We start from the raw sequence: 20,536 nt of genomic DNA, 5'->3' as shown, positions 1-20,536 counted from the left end.
AATGAATGTATAAGAACGAATTCCTAGATGGTGGACACTGTTCTTTAGCACACGTGTACACACACTGGCAGCCATCTGGGAATGATTTTGTAGTACCTAACCAAATAAGAAAAAGATTTAAAAATAAATCAAAAATGACCGTCTCTGGGCGCATTAGTGTTCATGTGCAGCAGCCATCTTTGAATAATTTTTTTATAGTTAGAAAAAATCATGGTAGTCGCAGAAATTAGCATTCACAGGTAGCCATTGTTAGAAGTTGTGTCTTTAGATGGCAGAGGTATGCACCATGTCCAAGTAGGGACCACAAACCTAGTCTGGGTAAGCTAGATACACAATGAAAGATAATCTGTGCTCACCCTCTGGTACCTTGGCACAGAATAGGCAGGCTTATCTAAAAGAGGCAATGTGTAAAGTATTTGTGCATCCCCCCACAGCAAGAGTACTCCACACAAGTTTAGAAAAATGTAGATTATGTTTTGGAGAAAATCAAGACCAAAACAACAAAAATCCAATGAGTAGAACCGGAGTTATGCATTTTTAAAGAATAAACCAACAAAAGTGCTTAGAAGTAGTGTCAATACCGCTAAGGGGTTACTTGAGGGCACTCTAGACCAGGATAAATCTAAAGTTCAGGCTGACCGCAATGGGAGGCAGGCCGGCTACTGAATTTAGGCATGTCCTGCTGACAAAATACCTTGGATGGAGCAAGTGTTGACGTCTAAGACTCTGTGAGGAGGCGTGTCGTTGATCCCATGGATGGAGGCGAAGCGAGGGCGCTGAGCCATGCAGTTGATGAAGGCTTTAGTGTTGAACCCCTATATGATGCAGGCACTGCGTCATTGTTGAGCTGCATAGTCTGTCGAGGCATGGTCGGATCATTCATGTATATCCTTTGATCTGACTGGTGTCCGGGAACAGGCCCCCAAAAAGGCTCCAATAACACACGTATACAGACCGTGGCATAAACTTTCTCCTAGCAAATTCCGTGAGGCATATATTCCTGGAAACTTAGCCATCTCAGACACAGTCGACCACCACTTGTCGTCCTTTTACAACACAGTCAAGAGCACGTTAAACACTTTAATACCAGAGAAAAAATCCTGTGTGGTCCCTACACGCACACCGACACCCTGGTACACAGCAGATCTGCGCTTAGAGAAAAGTAAATGCAAAAGGCTAGAACGCCAATGGCGCAGAAACAAAAATCGCATAAGTAAGGAACAGTATAAGGTGGCCTTAGACACATATCATACAAATCTAAGATCCGCAAGTAAAAATCACATAGCCAACCAGTTGGAAGAAGCAGGCAATACACCTAAAACACTATTCCATATTTTGGATTCCCTCATTCATCCTAATGCCTGTAATTCGGATGAGGAAGTGACTCAATCACTGTGTGACAAAATAGCCAGTCATTTCACGCAAAAAATAGAGAATATCTACAATAAGATATTAGCCTTCCCCACCAATATTAACTATGTCTCCTTAGTTGGACATGACCCAGCTCAAAAAAATCAGTCTACTCTTAACGACTTCCCTTTGCTTACTATCGAGGACACAAAATTACTACTGCAATCCGCCAAATCAGGTTCTCCCAAAGATTTACTACCGACTAAAGAGGTGAAAAAACTCGCTGCAGAATTAGCGGAGCCTATCTGCACCATCTTCAATAGCTCCATCACACAGGGCCGTCTCCCTAATGAATGGAAGGATGCGCAGATTATGCCAATTAGGAAAAATCTCAAACTTTCCCCCAACGAGGTATCAAACTACCGCCCCATTTTTTTGCTCCCTTTACTAAGCAAATTACTGGAAAACACATTAATGCCCACCTCTCCACTTATATGGAAGCCTCCCACTGCCTTGATCAGTCCCAGTCAGGCTTTTGTCCTTTGCACAGCACCGAATTAGCTTTGGTCAATGTAACAGACGATATTCGCATGCTGGCGGACGACTGTCGAGCAGTTATTCTTGTACTGCTTGACCTGTCCGCCGCTTTTGATACCATTTCCCATCAAATCTTGCTGGACAGACTGAGCTCTATAGGCATCCAGAACTCAGCATTGGCCTGGCTTCAGGACTTTCTCCGAAATAGGACGCAAACAGTTCAACTGGGACCTTTTTCTTCCAAAACCACTCAGGTCGCCAAAGGGGTACCACAGGGGTCATGTCTCAGTCCTTCTCTATTCAATGTATACATTGCCCTTCTCTCTGCCCTTCTCAGAAGATTGGGTTTATCACAATCTCCTACGCGGATGACACACAACTTATCCTCTAGTATAAGAAAGACACACCTGATATCCAAAAGTTGTTTCAAAAAGGGATGAGAGTTATAACTTCCTGGATGAGCAGTAATTTCCTACAGCTCAACGCAGGGAAGACTGAAGTCATACTTTTTAAGGACGCTATCACCAGCTGGTCCCCCAGTTGGTGGCCTGATGATCTGGGTCCTTCTCCCCTACCAAAGACAGTTGTCAAAAACTTAGGGGTGTTATTGGACAACGATCTCAGTATGGACGAAAACATAGAGGCAATAAAAAAAGCCTGCTTATTTGCTCTTAGCCTCCTTCGGAAAGTTTTTCATTTCCTACCGGTATCCACACGCAAAACCCTTGTCCACGCCCTGGTACTCAGTCGTTTGGACTTTAGCGATGCCTTGCTGATTGCCGCTAAGGAGTCAGCTCTGCAAGGCCTGCAGTTGGTACAGAATACTGTGGCCCGCCTGGTAACCGGAGTCACCTATCGTACCCCCTCTCTCCCTCTGCTGCGAAACTCCACTGGCTGCCAGATAGAAAAAGAATACAATTCAAAATCTGCTGTATAGTTTTCAAAGGCATAAACCAGATGGGCCCGACGTATCTTGCAGATAAGTTAGTGAAATATATCCCTCCCCGCTCCCTCCGCTCCGAAGGGAGAGAAGGGCCTGCTCAAGTTCCCGCGAATAAGATATGCCAGATTGGGAGGAAAGTCCTTCTCATATCTCGCCCCTAAACTATGGAATCAGCTACCTCCTGAGATCCGCCTCACCACCAACTACTTAGGATTCAGAACGAAGCTTAAAACACTACTCTTCTAATCTGGTTGCATATCCTTACAGTTGTCCTCAGCGCGGAGATACCCCATCTGGGGTGATTCAGGCGCTTTATAAATGACATAAATAAATACATTGATTGGGTCCTGTGTTGGCGTCAAAGGCCAATGGCTCAAAATTGTCACTGTGTCGATTTCGAAGCAAAAACAGCTGTGGAACACACCTCCTGAAGCTCAGGATTGGATTGGACCCTCTGCCATCTGGGAGTACTCCCTTGTCAGAGTCCAGCAGCAGGGTTGTTGGAAGTCTTTGCTAGCCCTGAGACTTCAGAACAAGAGGCAAACCCTTGAAGTCAGTCTGGGTTCAAGTGAGATGGGTCCAGTCCTTGTCCTCAGCAGGGTAGACATCAGCAGGCAGCAGGACAGCTCAGCAACGCAGAGAAGTACCTCCTTCAGCACAGTCAGTCGAGCATAGTGGCAATCCTTGTAGCGCAACAGTCTTTACTCTTGGTAGAGTTCTTCACAGGTCTAGCAGTGTACTGTCTTGGTAGGGTGAGAGCCCCAGTACTTCTACCCAAATGTGCCTTTGAAGTAGGGGGGACTTCAAAGCAGTCCCTTGAAGTGTACAGGTCCCCTTTCAGTCCGGCCCTGTCTGCAAGGCTATCTGTTTGGGGGGGGGGGGAGGGGTTTCGGGGGTATAATCACCCCAAGATGGAGACCATAATCCTCGGACCCACCCCCTCCGCCTGGGACGACTCGTGGTGGCTAACCACGTTGGGAACAGCACCGACACCGCCCGACCACGCACACAACCTAGGATTCATCTTCCACTCCTCCCTCTCCATGTCTAAACAGGTCAACGCCGTCTCCTCCTCCTGCTACAACACCCTCCGAATGCTTCGCAGGATCTACAAGTGGATCCCGAACGAAACAAGAAGAACGGTGACACAGGCCCTCGTCCGCAGCAGACTAGACTACGGCAACACACTCTACGCGGGTATCCCGGCCAAACATCTGCGCCGACTCTGACGTATCCAAAACGCCTCCGCCCGACTAATCATCAACGTGCCTCGCCGCAGCCACATCAACCCCCACCTGAGAGACCTACACTGGCTCCCCATCGACAAGAGGATCACATTCAAGCTCCTCACCCACGCACACAAAGCACTCCACAACGCCGGACCAGCCTACCTGAACAGCAGACTTTGCTTCTACACACCCACCCACCCGCCAGCATCGCCTTCGCCCTCGCCACCGTCCCCCGCATCCAACGAAAGTCCTCCGGCGGCAGATCTTTCTCCTACCTCGCCGCCAAGACCTGGCACACCCTCCCGACCCACCAGCGGCAGACCCAAGACCTGTTCACCTTCAGAAGACTCATCAAGACCTGGCTCTTCCAGCAGTAGCAGCACCCCCCCCCCCCTCCAGCGCCTTGAGACCCTCACGGGTGTGTAGCGCGCTTTACAAGTACTATGATTGATTGAATGATTTGTTTGGGAACAGGACACTGCCTATTCAGCTGTAAGTGTCCGCTTCCCCTCGTCCCTTCGCTCTTCCTGCGAAGGAAGAGCTATCAGAATGCAGATGAGTTCTCTGTTGCACCCACCTTTCCTATGTTTGTGGCTGTATAGAGGGAGTGCACAAAGTGTAGCTGTCCCCAACCCCAGATATGTGTTAGAGACAAGCTGCAAGCCACACAGAGCATTAAGAGCAGATAAATGTCCACTCTCTAAAAGTGGCAATTCTAAAATAGCAATGTTAAATCCAATGTTACCAGTAAAGAGGATTTATCATTACCATTCCAAAGATATGGAACATGATTTAGCTGCTCCTTCCTCATCAGGAATTGGAGTTACGTGTTTTAAGGAATTCCCAATGCTCGCCGATGAGCGGAGTAGGCCTCACAGTAGTGAAAAATGAATTTAGCTGTTTGTCACTACCAGGACATGTAAATATAAAAGTACATGTCCTATCTTTTAGTTACACGGCACCCCACCCTCAGGGCTACCTAGGGTCTAACTTAGGGATGACTTGTATGTAATAAAGAGATTAAAGCTTGGCAAGTGATTTTAAATGCCAAGTCGAAGTAGCAGGAAGCTGCCCACACAGGCCTTGCAATGGCAGGCCTGAGACCGGTTTGCAAGGGTACTTGTGTGGGTGGCTCAACCAGTGCTGCATCCCACTAGTAGCATTTCGATTATCGGCCCTGAGTATATGGTGTACCACTTTACAAGGGACTTATATGTAAAACTAAATATGCCAATCTGTATATACCAATGTAAACCTGTTTAGGGTAGAAGCCATGCACTTTAGCACTGGGCAGGAGTGGTAAAGTGCTCATAGTCCTAAGGCCAACAGAAAAATACAGAAAAAAGTGGAGGTATGTTATGAGTTCTGTATTTTCTGTTATCGGAGGTGAACTGTGATCCCTGTGTAGAGAGAGAATTGCCATAGTCCAGTCAGCTGGAGATGAAGGCCTGGGTGATGGTGCACCTAGAGATTCGGGGTAGCCATTTGAATATCTTAAGAAGCATGCAGGGGATGAAGAAGTGCGAGGAGGAGACTGAGTTGGTTGGAGTTGTCATGTTTAGCTTGTTGTCCAGAATAATGCCTACGTTTCTAGCATGGTCAGTGAGGGTAGGATTAGGTCTGAGGTCAGAGGGCCATGAGGATGCGTCCCATGGGAAGCTTTTGTTTCTGGAAATCAGTACATGTGTCTTGTCTGAGTTGAGCTTCAGGCAATTGTCCTTCATCCAGTTGGCGACGTCTATCATACAGTTATGGAAGTTCGTCTTTGTGTTGGTGGTGTCTTCGAAAGGGAGAAGATGAGTGTTGTGTCGTTAGCGTAGGATATGATGTTTAGTTTGTGGGTTTTGGTGATGCTGGTGTGAGGTGTCATAAATGTTGAAGAGGGTGAGGCTGAGCGGGGATCCTGATTTCCTTGGGTTCTGAGGTGAAAGCATACTTTTTGCTTTCTTCCGGTGAGGAAAGAGGCGATCCATCTGAGAGTGGCTCCTTGGATGCTTTGTTGTGTAGCCTTGTGATGGATGTGTGGTAGGAGACTGTATCAAAGACTGCCGAGAGGTCTAGGAGGATCAGAGCCACAGTCTCCTCCGTCATATAGGGCTTGGAGTTCGTCGTTAGCCATGATGAGGGCTACCTCTGTGCTGTGGTTGCTGCGGAAACCAGATTGGGAGTAGTTGAGTAGGAGGTTCTGTTCTAGATGTGAGGAGAGTTAATGGCTTTTTATAATACTTTGGGGAATGGCAGCAGGAAGATTGGTCGGTAGTTGTTGAGTTTGCTGGAGTCTGCCAATTATTTCTTTAGTAGAGAGTTAACTTCTGCGTGTTTCCAGTCATCGTGGAATGCGCAGTGGCAATTGAGGTGTTGAACAAGGTGATGAGTACAAGGATGATTCTGACTTCACCTGAGGTTGAAAATGTAGTGATGGCATAGGTTGTTTAGGGCCCCTAAGTGGACGAAGTTCATAATAGAAGCTGTGTCCTGTGTGGTGAGCCTGCTCCATTCGGTTAGTCGGATGTCTGTGGAGGTAGCAGGTTTGTTGTGCTACTAGAAGAAGTCGGTGACCTTGAGCTGGGGTTTGAAGCTTCTGTAGATGTTGGTGATATTGTCGTGAAAGAAGTTTGCAAGCTTGTTGACAAGTTCCTTAATGTTTGTTTCAGCTGAGAGGTTGGAGAATTCTTTGATGTTGAAGAGTTCTTATTATTGGAGCTTGATTCGATGCGTGAGGCTGAGACCTTTTTCTTCGATTCTCTCAACTTTCTGTGGTAGAGGTTGAGGGCTGTCTTGAAGGCGGTCTCGTAAGTCGTGTTCTTGCTGGTGCCCTATCTCCTTTTCAGTTGTTTACAGTGCTATTTTGTGGTTCTGAGGTCTTCAGTGTACGAGCTAGCCTGCTTGGTGGAACTTCTGTGGGTGTTGCTGCCTATGGGAGCTATCATGTTGGTGATCCAGTTGTTGAAGTTTCTGATGTTCTGGTCTAGGTTGTTGGAGGAGATTGTGTGGGTGGTGTTGAGGACGTTGATCCATGTGTCTTTTGAGACTTAGCTCCAGCTGTGGTGGGGGGTGTTGGGCCGTCTGGAGACAGAGCTCTGTGCGTTGGTGATGTTGAAGTGGACGATGGAGTGGTTGGCGAAGTGAGTTCTGTGGTGTGGCTGTCCCTGATGTGGTCGCTGTAGGAGAAGGGGAAGTCTAGTGTGTGGGGTCGTGGAAGAGTTGGGTGAGTCTGATATTGTTCATGCTGTAGAGGAGGTTGGTAGTGTTGATGTCATTGTGCTCTTCGAGATGGAAGTTGAGGTCGCTGAGGAAAATTTAGTTGTTTGAGTCTATGGCAAGGGGGGGGAGAGGAAGTTGCAGAAGGCTGGACGGGATCCTGGAGGACAGTAGGCGAGGGTGCCCCTGATGGTGGTTTTGCTGTCCGTTTGGAGTCGGAAGTTGAGGTGTTCCATGGCTGGGGTGATGTAATTTGTGGTGGTGCATTGGATGTATTCCTTGTGTATGATGGCAATCCCTCTGCCAGGCTTGTTGATGCTTTGTGGTGGGTAATCTTGTATCCTTCGGGTATTGCGGTGGCGATGTCCGGTGCAGAAGTAGGGTTCAGCCTGGTCTGTGAGGAAAAGGACGACTGGTGTGAGGGTGGAAATGAGCTCCCAAATCTCTGTGGTGCTTTTACTTAGTGAGTTGAGAAGCGTGCATGCGTTTTGGTGTTTTTGTTCAGGTGGTGTCTGTGGTGGGTTCAGGTCAGTTGGCGGTGGCAGATGAAGCGGTGGTGGGTGCAGGTGAAAGGTCCTACCATGGAGTGTGGTTCTGCGCAGTGGCAGTGTTTGTTGCGGTGTTGAGTGTGTAGAACTCAGCGGTAATTTATCTGCGTGGGCTACAGGGCCTGGGGATGTGGCACTGGATGTGGTCCGGGTGCAGATGGCTTGCCTTTGGCACACACCCTGCGTGGTTGCGCTGCAGCCTGCATTAAGCAAGTCCTAGGGTGGGGTGGGGCTTCTGTTGGCAGGAAGAACAGTGAGCGGGAAAACCCAGGCATCGTCGGTATCACTGGATCAGGATGGAATAAGCAGGAACTGAAGCCCACTGGCAAGAGGCAAGCTCGGTACCCAGGTGTCTATCTACACAGTCGTGACCTACTGGCTTTGCCAATGCTTGTTTGTAATGTATAGCAAAACACTTAGTAGTTTTAGAGTGTACAAAGCATTAAGAAAAAAGGTATGTGCAATACATTAACGAACGGACATATTTCTGATTGCGTTGTCAATTGTGAAGTCACGGACACTAAACCTGTATTTACCGTACTAATACCCCATGCAACTCATTGCCCCAGTATGCGTATTCTGGCTGAGATTGCACTGTATTTTATCGTGCACTTTTACCTTTGTAAGTGGTTGCTGAATAACGTGCCAGCTCCATGACCGACACCAATTCAACATATTTTCTTACTCGTAACGAACAATTCGAGCCAAGGCTTTCAGCAGATCTCATATTTTCATTGAAAGTGGCCTGTCCCCAAAATCTTCGGAAGGACATGATTACGTATTCTTATTCAGTGTCTTCCCCCTACAACAAAAGTGGTCCTATTGCGCTGATGCACACTACATTACATATTCCACCTTCAGAAGGACAGCGTTTACAGTCTTTCCTTTTATCTTGAGTTTGCATCATAGCTAACCAAATGAGGTGTGTGTGTTTATGGACTCGCAAAATATAAATGTACAATAATAAAGGGTAATAGTCCCAGCAAGAAATGTCTTCCCAACAAACCCTTTCTGCTCAGGTTGACAAACGGAGATGTCAAAGGATACAATGCTATCCTCTAAGTGTTGTTTGCCATGTTTTTTACACCGCACCATGTGAGCTATGTGGATAACCAATACTAGCCCAACATGTTAGACCAAGAAATTTCACTATTTGGTATGTAATTATTTTTTTAAAAAAAAGAAAAAACGACCTAAATGTTTCTAAATCATGCTCTATGTTCCTTCTCCTTGCGTCCTTATTTACTCTTCTCCTAGTAAACATGACTAGCCATCAAGGTAATATAAGTTTGTAATGAGCTGCACTTAAAACTTCGATAGTCCCAATTTGTGTCTTTTGATAAAAACACTCCCTCATTATAATTACGGAGAAACCGGATGTCATGTAGGGTTTTAAACGGAAACCAATATTCTGAAAGTTTAACCTCCTATGTCTATCCACCCTAGAATGATCTATTTTCTTTATTGCACAACTCGGCAATAAAACACCAAATCGGGAGTGCCCTCTTTTCTACATCTCCCATTCTCCTTCCAGGACACTTTCACAAAATATTAGAATTCAACGGGACCCCTTACTTTGGTGCCTGCTGACACTTACTCATTTGCGTTTAAAAAGACGCATGAAACGACCAGGATATATAGGCTGGAACCGCACGTCAACTGATTAAGAGTTGAGAACTACAAGGGCTGGGTCAATCAGCTGCACTAGTGCTGAGACCGCCCTTAGTTCATCTGTCGGGGACAGATGGTTGTAGAGGCAAATGTTGGGTCAGTTCAAATCCTCTTTACAATAAGCTGGCTCGCATGCATAAACAACGGCATTAATGATAAACCTTTAGACCTTTTTTATGTAGTAAGATATATATTTATTAAGACCTAGACCCGAAGCACTCCGGTGAGGTATCTTCCTAAAGTGTCGATAGTCAATGTATACTATATCCTTATTTTGGAATTGGCGTCTTGTGATCTGTTTATTTATATGACTTACAAACAGGTGCTGCCATTCTTTCGTCTCCTCCCCCCCACACACACACACGCAAGTACAACACTTTATTACTCAGATAATTAAAACGAATTGGGAACCAGATAAGGCAATATGTTCTGCTAAAACATTTGTACCTGCAGTCTCTGCATCATATACGGCATCTGAACAGCGAAAACTCTGGCGAGGGAAAGTATTTAGCAACACTAAAAGCTGATAGACAGAATGCTGTGCATTGTCAAACATTCACTCTGTTACAGATCTGGGTTAGATTACGATTTTCAGATTCTTTATTTTCTGCATAGTTACCTAAAACCATTGGAATATTACATACAATACAAAAATAAATTAACAAATTCATCAGTGTGTGTATCTAGTTAAATCCATCGTTTTTTTCGTTGCTTACCCTGCCACCCCAGTTTGGACCAAACCATATGCAAATCAGTTTGACCCAGCTTCCTATCGGAACAGTCCAGCCTTAACTAGCCGGGTCCTCCTTTGATTGGAAACAAGCATTCTGGGACCAGCTTCGGGTTTATCACCCCTCCCCCCCACATCAGGGTTGGCATGGTGAGCAAAAAAATGATGGATGAATATGTGATTTGTTCAGCATTCTATCCTTCATCTGCTCTTTCTGAATTTGAGAGAAAGTATTTAACCAGATGAGCGCCCTGTAAGAACAGGAAATTATATTGCAACATATAAAACTTAACTCTCATGTTTGAAATCGTGGGTACTTGCAAACATTCGCCCAGGGGCCACAAAGTATGGTCTGTGGTGTGACCGAGGGCTGCACTGATGCTGACAGGTTGGCGGTAGGGGGACCGGGTGGGTCAGGGATTTTGTAAGGAGTACTACATTTTTTTTTAACAAACTGACAAACATTTATTTGCAGGTTAATAAATGTTTGCCCGTTTATTATAAAAAAAATTCTGACTATTAGTGCTCAGCAACTAAACAGCAGCTCGTGCTGCTGTTCACCAGGGGGCTGCATGTAAAGGTCAAGAGGGCCGCAAGCGGCCCCCGGCCCTGGGCCCTTACTTTGAGTATCACTGTTTTAAATGCTCTTGTAGTTTAGCATAAGCTTTAATACCAGGTTACGCAGTGAGAATAAGCTCAGTTTCTCGCATGATACTGGTTTATACTACCAAACCACCAATAGTGTAACTCTTTTATTGCTTTTGATCAAGAAGGTAGTATCGTCTGGATCATTACATGGAAATTGCCCCCATTCTGGCACTTGTTTACTTTGCACATATGTAGAGGTGATGGTTATGTGGTCAAAATGAGGTAACCGCTCATTGAGGTATACATTGGCTGCTGAGTTCTAGTGATCTACAGGTTAACAGTGCAAAGTCTGGAAAAGCCCACTCAGCCTTCCAGTTTTGCGGGGTAGTTAAATTGAGTACCGGACATGCTGGTTATAGCAATACGTCATTAGTAAGTGTGTACATAACAGAAATAGGCTAGGAAACACTATATAATAGATCAAGTTATGATTATGTTGCACCAATGAGTTTAAGATTTCCAATTTTACTAAATTAAATGACCCTTTGCATTCGGATCTGCTCATTGCATATATTTTAAAAGCAAAAGCTCATACTCTCTTTAAAGATATTAGCATATCAAGTTGTATTTGTTTCTTCAGAATGTGTTCAAAATTAAATTTCTCTTGGGCAAGGTTTATCTTGTCTGTTCTTTTCGCCCAAGGGAATTGCACATACAATATTTTGGAATAGTAGTCATTATAAAATTGTTATTGCTGGATCTCATGCTTCAAATTTTCAATAGAAGATAGTACTTATGAACGGAAGTGTTTTCATACAGTGGCTAAATTGATTTTGTGATTACATTTAAAAAAAAAACATGGCAAATATAAAAAATTGCAGCTGGACAGACTGTACACTATTGGCTGTCGTTTCCGTATGGGTTAATTTTGAGTTGACTGTTTAGCATGATTTGTTTATTGGATCTGAGTATTAGGTTTTAAACAGTTAACGTGGTATAGCTGAAAATTAATCCTTTGGCTTTGAACATTGATTGCATTGTGAATTTTTATTTAAGATAAATTGTCAAGTTTAAATGAGTAGGTTTGTTGATAATGTACTTGGATATTAAATGTTGAACCCTGTGAAGCATTTTAGCTACTTTGTCAGTGTATGGGAGTACTTAAAATATTGGGTGATATACAATTTCTTAGCTATCGTAAAGGAGAGTTTCAATTTTATTAAGGACACAGGCGAGGATTATGCATTTTTCTCATCATTTATTTTGTTCAGTAGCCGAATTCTTTTAACATTGGAAATAATACAACAGGCAAAGACTACAATTTCCATGATTTCTAGCAGTATAACAGATGTCCACCAGTCAGGAACGACTACCTTCACGTAAGAAGATTGACCAGGAAAAGCACTTCCTCTTTCTGTGTGCGATAAAACCAGTCTGTTACCCTCCAACTACTGGTAATCTTGTTTTTGTTCAGGGTCTGTATAATGAAAAGAGTGTTGAAATTACCCACTTAAACCTGTATGTTTATACCAAACTAAATTTATCGCAAGCTTCAGGTACAACACAACTATAATGTGCACCAGAGAAAATGAAAAACACCTGAACCTAATAACCTTGCAAACATAAATGTAAATTGTTTATCATAACAGTCATAATGGAAGATGATTTACCTATTTCATACAGTTAGTAGAAACTGCAACCGGGTGGGGAAACCGGACAATTTCCACCCATGGGCGGGATAATCCTTGCCTCCATGTCATTAATAGATGTGAAACTTTCCTTCTCTATAGCTGGGAAATGTTATATTCTATGTCAAGACCAGAGGATCAGATTATGAATGTTTAAAGCTTACTGACCGCCAGTGGTGCCACACCCATCACTAGCTTAAAATAGAACTTTTTATAGGTTGAATCCGACAAACGCTCGGACTTCCTCAAAATATCCTCCAGGTGACCTCCCACAGAGAAGGCCTTAGACGCCATAGCACCTCTTACTGAGTGAGCAGCAAAGGAAGAGGTATCAATGCCTGCTTCACTCATTACCCACCAAGCCCATCTTGCAGTTTTGGGTGACTAGACTGGCAGGAAAGGTTTCTTTATTGCAATGAGCTTTCATCTGATACTTGCTGGTCTATATGCTTCCGTCGTGGCCTTGTATGCGCCGATGCGCCTCACTACACAGAAGCTTGGATGGTCTGGGAATGCTGGATAATGAACTGTTCTCGTATTACACTTTGTGTTCCTGTACACCATAAATGTAACACCTTCAGGAGCAAATATCCTAGCTGACACATACATCGCTGTAACATCGGAATCTCTTACGAGAAATTAGACATAAAAGCATTGCAAGCATACCTGATAACTCTTTCCTGTTTAAATGTCATTATCCTGACAAGATTCCAAGAGGCGTGGCACCACATTTACATCCCACAGCTGAGAATACCTCTGCTCCGCAAGAACTGGCAGCCTAACACCCCTGAGGAGTCGACATGCCTAGGGATGTTCACCTATTCGTATCCCATTATATGGCTCGTACTTACTGGTATTGCTAATCTGCAAGCATTGCTTGTTTGTCAGGCCAGACAAAGGAGGGACTCTGCCAACAAAAAATTTAGAACATTCATTATATCTAATCCACAGGATCTAGATTCTGTCTCATACACCAGCAGGGCCATCTGTGCCATGCTGAATTGTATTGCTTAACTGTGGACTTTGATAAAGCCCTCCTGAGTAGTTCTGAAGCTTGCCCTGAAGGACCTGGGATTGACCTGCATCTTCAGTGATCCTCCACACCATAAGCCATAGAGTTCAGTCTAGAACCAGCTGCTGCGCGTTGGCCCAGGAATCCATCACCATGTTCTGATTCTGGGGAAATGGTGTTAGATCATCCATAGAAAGTTCCAGAAGAACTGGAAACCAAGCTTCACATATCCAAAACGATGTCATTAGGAGCTGCATGTCTTCTGTTGCCTCCCCTGCGCCTTAAACCTAGTATTTATCGAAAAGGGTGGGAATGCTTAACAAACATTGGTTTCAGCCCTACATGAATACATCCGCCTCCAGTACCCTTGAGTTTGGTCTCCAATTCAAGAATTGAGGTTTTTGGTGGTTGAGACAAGTACCCTACTTGCTCATGATTGCTTGAAAGAGTATTGGATCTAGCTTCCAAGCATTGAAGTCCTTCAGATGCCAGGAATGTAATCCACAAGGGGGTCGAACTTCCTTGGTAGAGACTAGGCTGTCACTAATAGTTTCCTGTCTAGACAGAAGTGCAAAATACTATTCGCTAGTTTTGCCAGAATTCTTGATCTTGTCCCTCTGAGGCTGCTTATGGTCCCTCTGAGGCTACTCATGTATAGGGCCACCGACGTGTTGTCCATTTTGAGGAAAATGGAGCACGACATTATCCAGTGAGACTCCTCTCTGCAAATGATCCCGCAAGCAGCTCCAGGCAGTTGATGTGCAATTCCCTTTATTGCTTTGTCCACAGTCTGCCTGTCATAATATCGCTACAGTTAACGTCCCAGCCGATAGGCTCGTGCTCCATGTCTATATCCTGGACAGACCCAATGATTTCCCTGCCTTTTCAAGCTTCCATGTGTTCCAACTGCCACCAGATTTCTTTGCTGGCATCTACTCTCCGTTGGATGCGGGAGGGAGGAGAGACTCTTTCTCAGATGGGCAGCTTTCAGCCTTTTGCAGGGCTCGACAACGTAGAAGCAGCATGAAACTTGCTTGGATTGATTACACCAGCGGTCTGACTACTCTGGCCAAGCAGCTCAGCGATACTTGAGCCTTCGCTAGGGTAGGTCTTAATTCCTTCTTTTGCGTGTCCTCTTCTTTACCGGGCACTTCAGTGTTTGCTATACTGACACGATGATGAATCTTCAAAATTCCATTGATTGCGATGGTTCGCTCTCTCATTTTTGTTTTTGTTTTTTATAATGAAACCCAGATCTTGTAGCAGGGAGTTACTATCTTGAGGTCGCTCAGAAGGCACACAGCGCTCTGATTCATCAATACTATGATGTCCAGATAGATGATTAGTCCATGAGTCTCATCTTGGTGAATAGCTGTGGCGTGAAAGAATTTGAAAGGAAGGGCCACATTCCCATACACCTCCTGACCCCAGCAAAGATGGAGGAACCTCAGGTGGTGCGAACAAATTCGTATCATGAAGTAAGCATCCTACATATCCAGCCTTTCCATCCAATTGTTTGGTAGCAGTATGTCTCTTAGGAGGTGTAAATAGCGATACACCTGACTCTTTCAAATTCATAACTGGACAAAGGCCCTTTTCTTTCTTTTTGGCCAGAAAGAGTTTGTCTTTTCACCCAGAAGATCTGTCCTCCATGTCCCTGTCCTGCACCTCTCGTCAGAAAGAAACCTAAGAATATATTCTAGCATTAGAACTGCCTCGTTCATGGTATTCCTGGGAGGCTGGAAAGTAACTGCTGCTTGTAAAGTGCCCCCAGCCTCTGCTGGGCCCTCTAAAATCCTCTATCCTGAAAACCCTCTTGTTGGACCTTATCCAGTGGGGATAATGTAGTCCTGGACTTACTGATTTTCTTTCATGAAGGGATCCCTGAAGAGACCCCCTTCTGCCACCGGTCCTGCATCTGTGCTACCTGCGGCTATGTTAAAGAAAAAATACAGTCAATGAGGGAAAACAGTTAGCATGAAAATTAATAAAATACCTCTCCCCATGAAGCAGGGCGATACCACACGAGTCACATACGTACAAAGACACACACAGCTTTTATATTCATCAACAAGAAGCTCCAAAAGGAAAAATATTATTCGAGCTGTTGAGTGGTGAAAAAAAGAAAGAGGAAGTGCTTAACTTGTGGATATTCTTATGTGCTGGTCGGTATCCCTGATTGGTGGACATTTGTTCTTCAGCTTGGACTCCTGGGACTTCTAGTCTTATGCTGTAATGTTTGTAATATTCATAAAAATAGGTTTCTGAGCAAAATAAATGAAGAGTGAAATGCATGATCTGAGCCTCTGGTCCTGACCGAGAATGGTTCCTGAGCATGTTTGCTGTTGACCTAGTTGTGTTCCTGCAATACATTGGGTTTGTCCTCTGTAAGACTCGTGCTGAAATGCTTATCCTGTTCCTGTTTTATCTTTTAACTACTGCAGGCCTGAAGAATTTATCGAATGCGATGCTCCAGTAGATCATCATGGAAATAAAACAGATGAACTTGAACATGGATGTAAAAAGGTAAGCACTGAAAGCTCAATTGTCCCTTAATACCTGCTATGAGTCCTAAGAGGAATGAGGTAGATTGGCTTTTAATTGCTTATGTTTTATGATTATGGCTGCTTTCTTTAATTTTTTAATAGTTTGTGAACAGGCTGGCTGGATCTGTTGGGTGAATAGTACAGTGCACATCTTGCGGTGTAAATATCAGCCAGGTCAAACGTGCTATCTCTGAGGTTTCTATAAGGGGCAGAATTGAAGATCTGGTACTTAAAATTTAGTGCACCATTAGAAAAAGGTTTCACTAATCAGCAGTTTAATTTATTATTTCATACTCGACCACGTGCTTATGTTGGCAACTGACATCCTGCGAGGGAAGTTCATCCTCCCACCGTGATCCATCCTTCCTATGATCTTAGGCGGAGCTGCTTCTGCATATTATTTGGAATAGGTCTCATAACACACCATGGATTGTTTGCGGGACGTGCATTTTGGCAGTTTGGATCCTGACTTTGAACTGGCGGCAACCTGTGTGATCTTATTCTGCCTACCTGAGCTGTGGCGGACCCATACTCCATCACAAAGGTGACAGATATCCTGTCTGCCTTAGTACAGTGCATTACGATATAATGCACTTATATACTTGACTTGTATTAAAGGAGACAGGATATCTATCACATTTGTGATGGAGTACCTGTCCTCCGGACTCTAAATCAGGTCAATAATCTAGTTCCACAGGAGGTGTTTGACAGCTTTGAAGCGGTTTCCCCTTTGTTCTAAAAGAACCAGTCCTCCGGACTGTAAATCAGGCAAATAGTCTCATTTTGTCATTTAAGATTTGCCAGTTCCACAGGAGACGTTTGACGGTTATGAAGCTGTTTTTCCTTTGTTTTAGTTCTACTCTGAGTTTATTAAATTTCAATCAAGAGGACCACCTAGGCCTTTCCCATCAAATTCCTTCACAGAATCTACAGAAACCAGCAAAACAGAACATTCTCAGCCAAATCTCATTTATTGTTTGGGCATGTTCATGTTTTTTTTTCTTTTTTCAAATTTGCATGCCAATCCTTATGTGCATGTTTTGAAGGTAGTATTACCGTCTGTTCACTGACTTGCACAATCTCTTGTATCCTTTCTGGGTTTTGCCGAAAGACTTTGGTTTAATTCACTGTTGTGTAAATAACTTTACCTACTGACAAAAAGTTGGAGCTTTGTTATTGGTTTTGCCATTGACTGAGCACCAATCTTCTTTAAGGCTAGGAAACCATTCTTTTGAGGGACCTATTTAATTTGATGTTTAGTATTACATTCAATTCTCCTTAGTCAAGGGACATTTTCCATTTTGTCATATACTGTAATGATAATTCCATGTTGGTGGTACTTCCACTGATTGATGTTGAAGGGAGCCTTGAGGGTCAACTGCATAAAAGGAGGGGCTAGGATGGGAGTGGCTCAGATCTACCGAGATCGGGTGGAGTAAACCATAAAGATGGCCTCCTATGAAAGGATGTTATGGAAACTACAGTATGAGACTTGTGTTGTAAGGAAAAATAAGGAAACCGTTTTTGAAGTCAGTCTGAGTTCCCACAGCTGCCTTTGTTGGCCATGCGCTTTCTCTTTTGCTGAGGTGAATAGACTGAACTTGGCTCTCTGTACCGCCACCATAATCGGACAAATATAAAGTCTGCTAGATCCAGATAGAGTGTGAGCTTGGTTGCACTACAGCTACTTGGACTTTAGTAACAGGAAAATTGACTCCAAGTCTGTGAAGCCAGAGGTTTTCTGGGCTGCAAGGTAATTGCATTTAAACTTGCTCTGGAATTGGGTTTTCAGAAAATCATAATAATTTGGTTTCTAAACTAATGAGCTTTTCTTTGTCTATTCATAGTTACAAAAACCTCTGAATCTACTATATTTCTGGGGAAGGAGAGTGGATGAGGAAGGTGTGCATTTAATAAAAGGAGAGCAGTGTGGTTTTTTTTTAAGGGCGAAGGCAGGTGTTTGTAATGGATGATTCCGTTGATGTCAATGGGAAGCACTTGGCATGCTTGAAAGGAAAACATGATTACCAGGCTAATGACACCCTGCAAACCAGGAAGAGTTGAGTGGTCTGGAAAAACATTGTAGTGTTCATCAAATAGTGACTAGAGTCATTTGCAACTTCTCATTGATTGACTTATTCCAGTCTTAGAATATGGATGTCTACTTGCATCAATGGAATGCTCTGAGTGCTGTCATTCATATCTTGTTTATGAATTGCATCATAGGCCTATCCAAAGTGTGTTATATTTCAAATCCTTTGTCAGTTTTGAATCTGGTATGTGCATAAGCAGTATTTTATACTACCCCTATTGTAGTTCTACGCAGAATTTGAAGGGGATTGTCTTTATGATGTGGCAAATGTAAGGCTTTTGAACATTATCATTTCCGTATTAATTCACTAAGTGCTGTCCCATCACCATAGGGGTGTGAATCACAAAACCATTTTTTCAGTGTCAAAATGTTTCTTAGGATTCGAATAGATTTGGGTTTTATTTGGTTTAAAAAAAAAATGCCAGACTACTTTGGCAAAACTGCAACTTTTGTGGGTTCCTGAGAGTACTCCAGGTGGAAAACGTCACATAAATAAATGATGATAAAGAAAAGTGTATTTGCTTGATTTGTTTTTTCAGAACCTAGATCCCCTTTTTTGTGTTTATATTATAGTTGGGGGCCTCAGTTTGCAGTGCACCCCGAAAACATCCACACAACTCTCCGTTCATTTACAGATGCAGAAAAATTAAGCATTCTTCTGGATTTTCAGTTATCATAAAAGTAATTCCACCAAACCGAATTCTGTGAATGAGGAGGCTATTTACTCTGGCAACTTAGTCTTTTTGAGCATGTCAGTTTTTTTAGCATGTCAGTGGAACATAAAGGAATGTTTGAAAACCATGCCCTAGATTCAGTATTCTGCACAGAACGTTTATCCCTTGACGCAAGTCTACATTACATAGTAGAATCACAGTGTGCAAGGATCTCATTCTTTCTTTTTAGCTAGCAACCGCTTCAGATGCCTGTGGTAGACCTGTTATTTCTAACACATTACATATACTTGTAGTGGGCTGTGGGTCATCCCCTTCCTCATGATTGGATAGCTTTGTTGCCTGCATCACTTCCATGTTCTTAATTCAATAACTTTCTCCCCTACTTTTCTGTTTGTCCCAGACTGGAGCATTTCGACCTCAGTGTTTTTGATTGTATGATGTGTCCATTTCCTCCCTGTCACTACTCCCCCGGCATTAGATCCCTCCGCCCACTTGTCGCCACTCGCCAGGCGGCCGTCTTTAAAATGGGTTTCTTCCCATCCCAACATGGCCATGCACGTGCAGCAGTAATCTATGAATGGGTTTTTGTAAATTTTAACAGATAACATGCAAAGGTGTCTGGCGTCGGTGTACAAGTAAGCACAGTGGCCATCTTTGAACCAGATTTATTAAGAGAAAACCAAATGCATTGAACGATGGCTGCTGCTGACACATGTTACTTTGTAACCTCTATGTAACCTCTATGTTTAAATGCATTTTAGTTATATTTTACAAATTCATTCCAAGATGGCTGCTGCAAATGCACAATCATTCATCAATCAATCAATCATGGGTTTGTGAAGCTCGGCTACTCCCCCGTGAGGGTCTCAAGGCACGGAAGGGTGCGGGGGTTGTGGGGGCTGCTGATCAGTCTGGTGGCTATGTAAGACAAAAAAGCATTAGCAAAGCCAATAGTTTTCATGGGAGAGACCATTTGTTTTTTACCAATGCTTGCTGGATAGTGTTGCATGGTCAAAAGTACTTGTCATTCAAAAGTTAATTCTTTTGTTTGAAATCAACAGTGGAATGCCACAAATATCACAGTAGTGCTCAACAGATGTGATTTTTTTCAGTTGATCTGCTTTTTTTTTTTTATTCGTTTTGTCACAGTTTGGTGGTCAAGAATATAAAGAAGTAGAGCGCACCGAAGTACCTTGTAAGGCGTTGGATGGGATTGAGTGTGCTGGCCCACGCACGTTTAGAAGGGACAATGTACCTTGCATCAAGTGAGTAACTAGTTCAGACTTTTTGTGACCACATTCTCTGCTTCTGTACGCATTGCCCTTTCCACCACGCACCATCACCTCAGTGTAATTCAGAAGTGCCAATGGCCCCTTTTCTCTGTTTGGTTTCACATTTCAGTATTTTCTATTCAAAAGGGAAAAAAAGTAATTTAACTGTGCAAAACATCTTGCAGCAAGAGGAATACCATTTACAACTTGCACTTGGTAGGATTACTCCTAGGGTTAAGTGGTTCTTTAAAAAACATGTTTTTGTTAAATTAAGTGCTGGTTTTCCATTCTTAAGATTTCAGTTTATGGAGAGTGGTTGTCTGGATTAGTGATATATATATATATATATATATATATATCATGTCTGTCTGTCTGTCTCTATATCTCTCTCTATTTCTATGTCTCTCTGACTCTATATATGTCTCTATTTCTCTTTTGTCTCTATATCTCTCTCTT

At 43.5% G+C, this 20,536-nt stretch overlaps 1 protein-coding gene across 1 annotated transcript in view; it reads left to right on the top strand.

Annotated features, from left to right (window-relative positions):
- TM2D2 (TM2 domain containing 2) overlaps window positions 1-20,536 on the top strand; it is an 81,661-nt gene that overhangs the window by 50,036 nt on the left and 11,089 nt on the right. The window contains exons 2-3 of the mRNA XM_078666482.1: window positions 15,942-16,023; window positions 19,959-20,074. Of these exons, the coding sequence (XP_078522608.1) occupies window positions 15,942-16,023; window positions 19,959-20,074 (198 nt within the window). The remainder of the gene's footprint in view (window positions 1-15,941; window positions 16,024-19,958; window positions 20,075-20,536) is intronic.

The sequence above is a fragment of the Lissotriton helveticus genome, chromosome 11, assembly GCF_964261635.1.
Source record: "Lissotriton helveticus chromosome 11, aLisHel1.1, whole genome shotgun sequence".
NCBI classification, from domain to species: domain Eukaryota; kingdom Metazoa; phylum Chordata; class Amphibia; order Caudata; family Salamandridae; genus Lissotriton; species Lissotriton helveticus.
The sequence above is the reverse complement of the archived record's forward strand: the minus strand, read 5'-3'. Positions and strand labels throughout refer to the sequence as shown.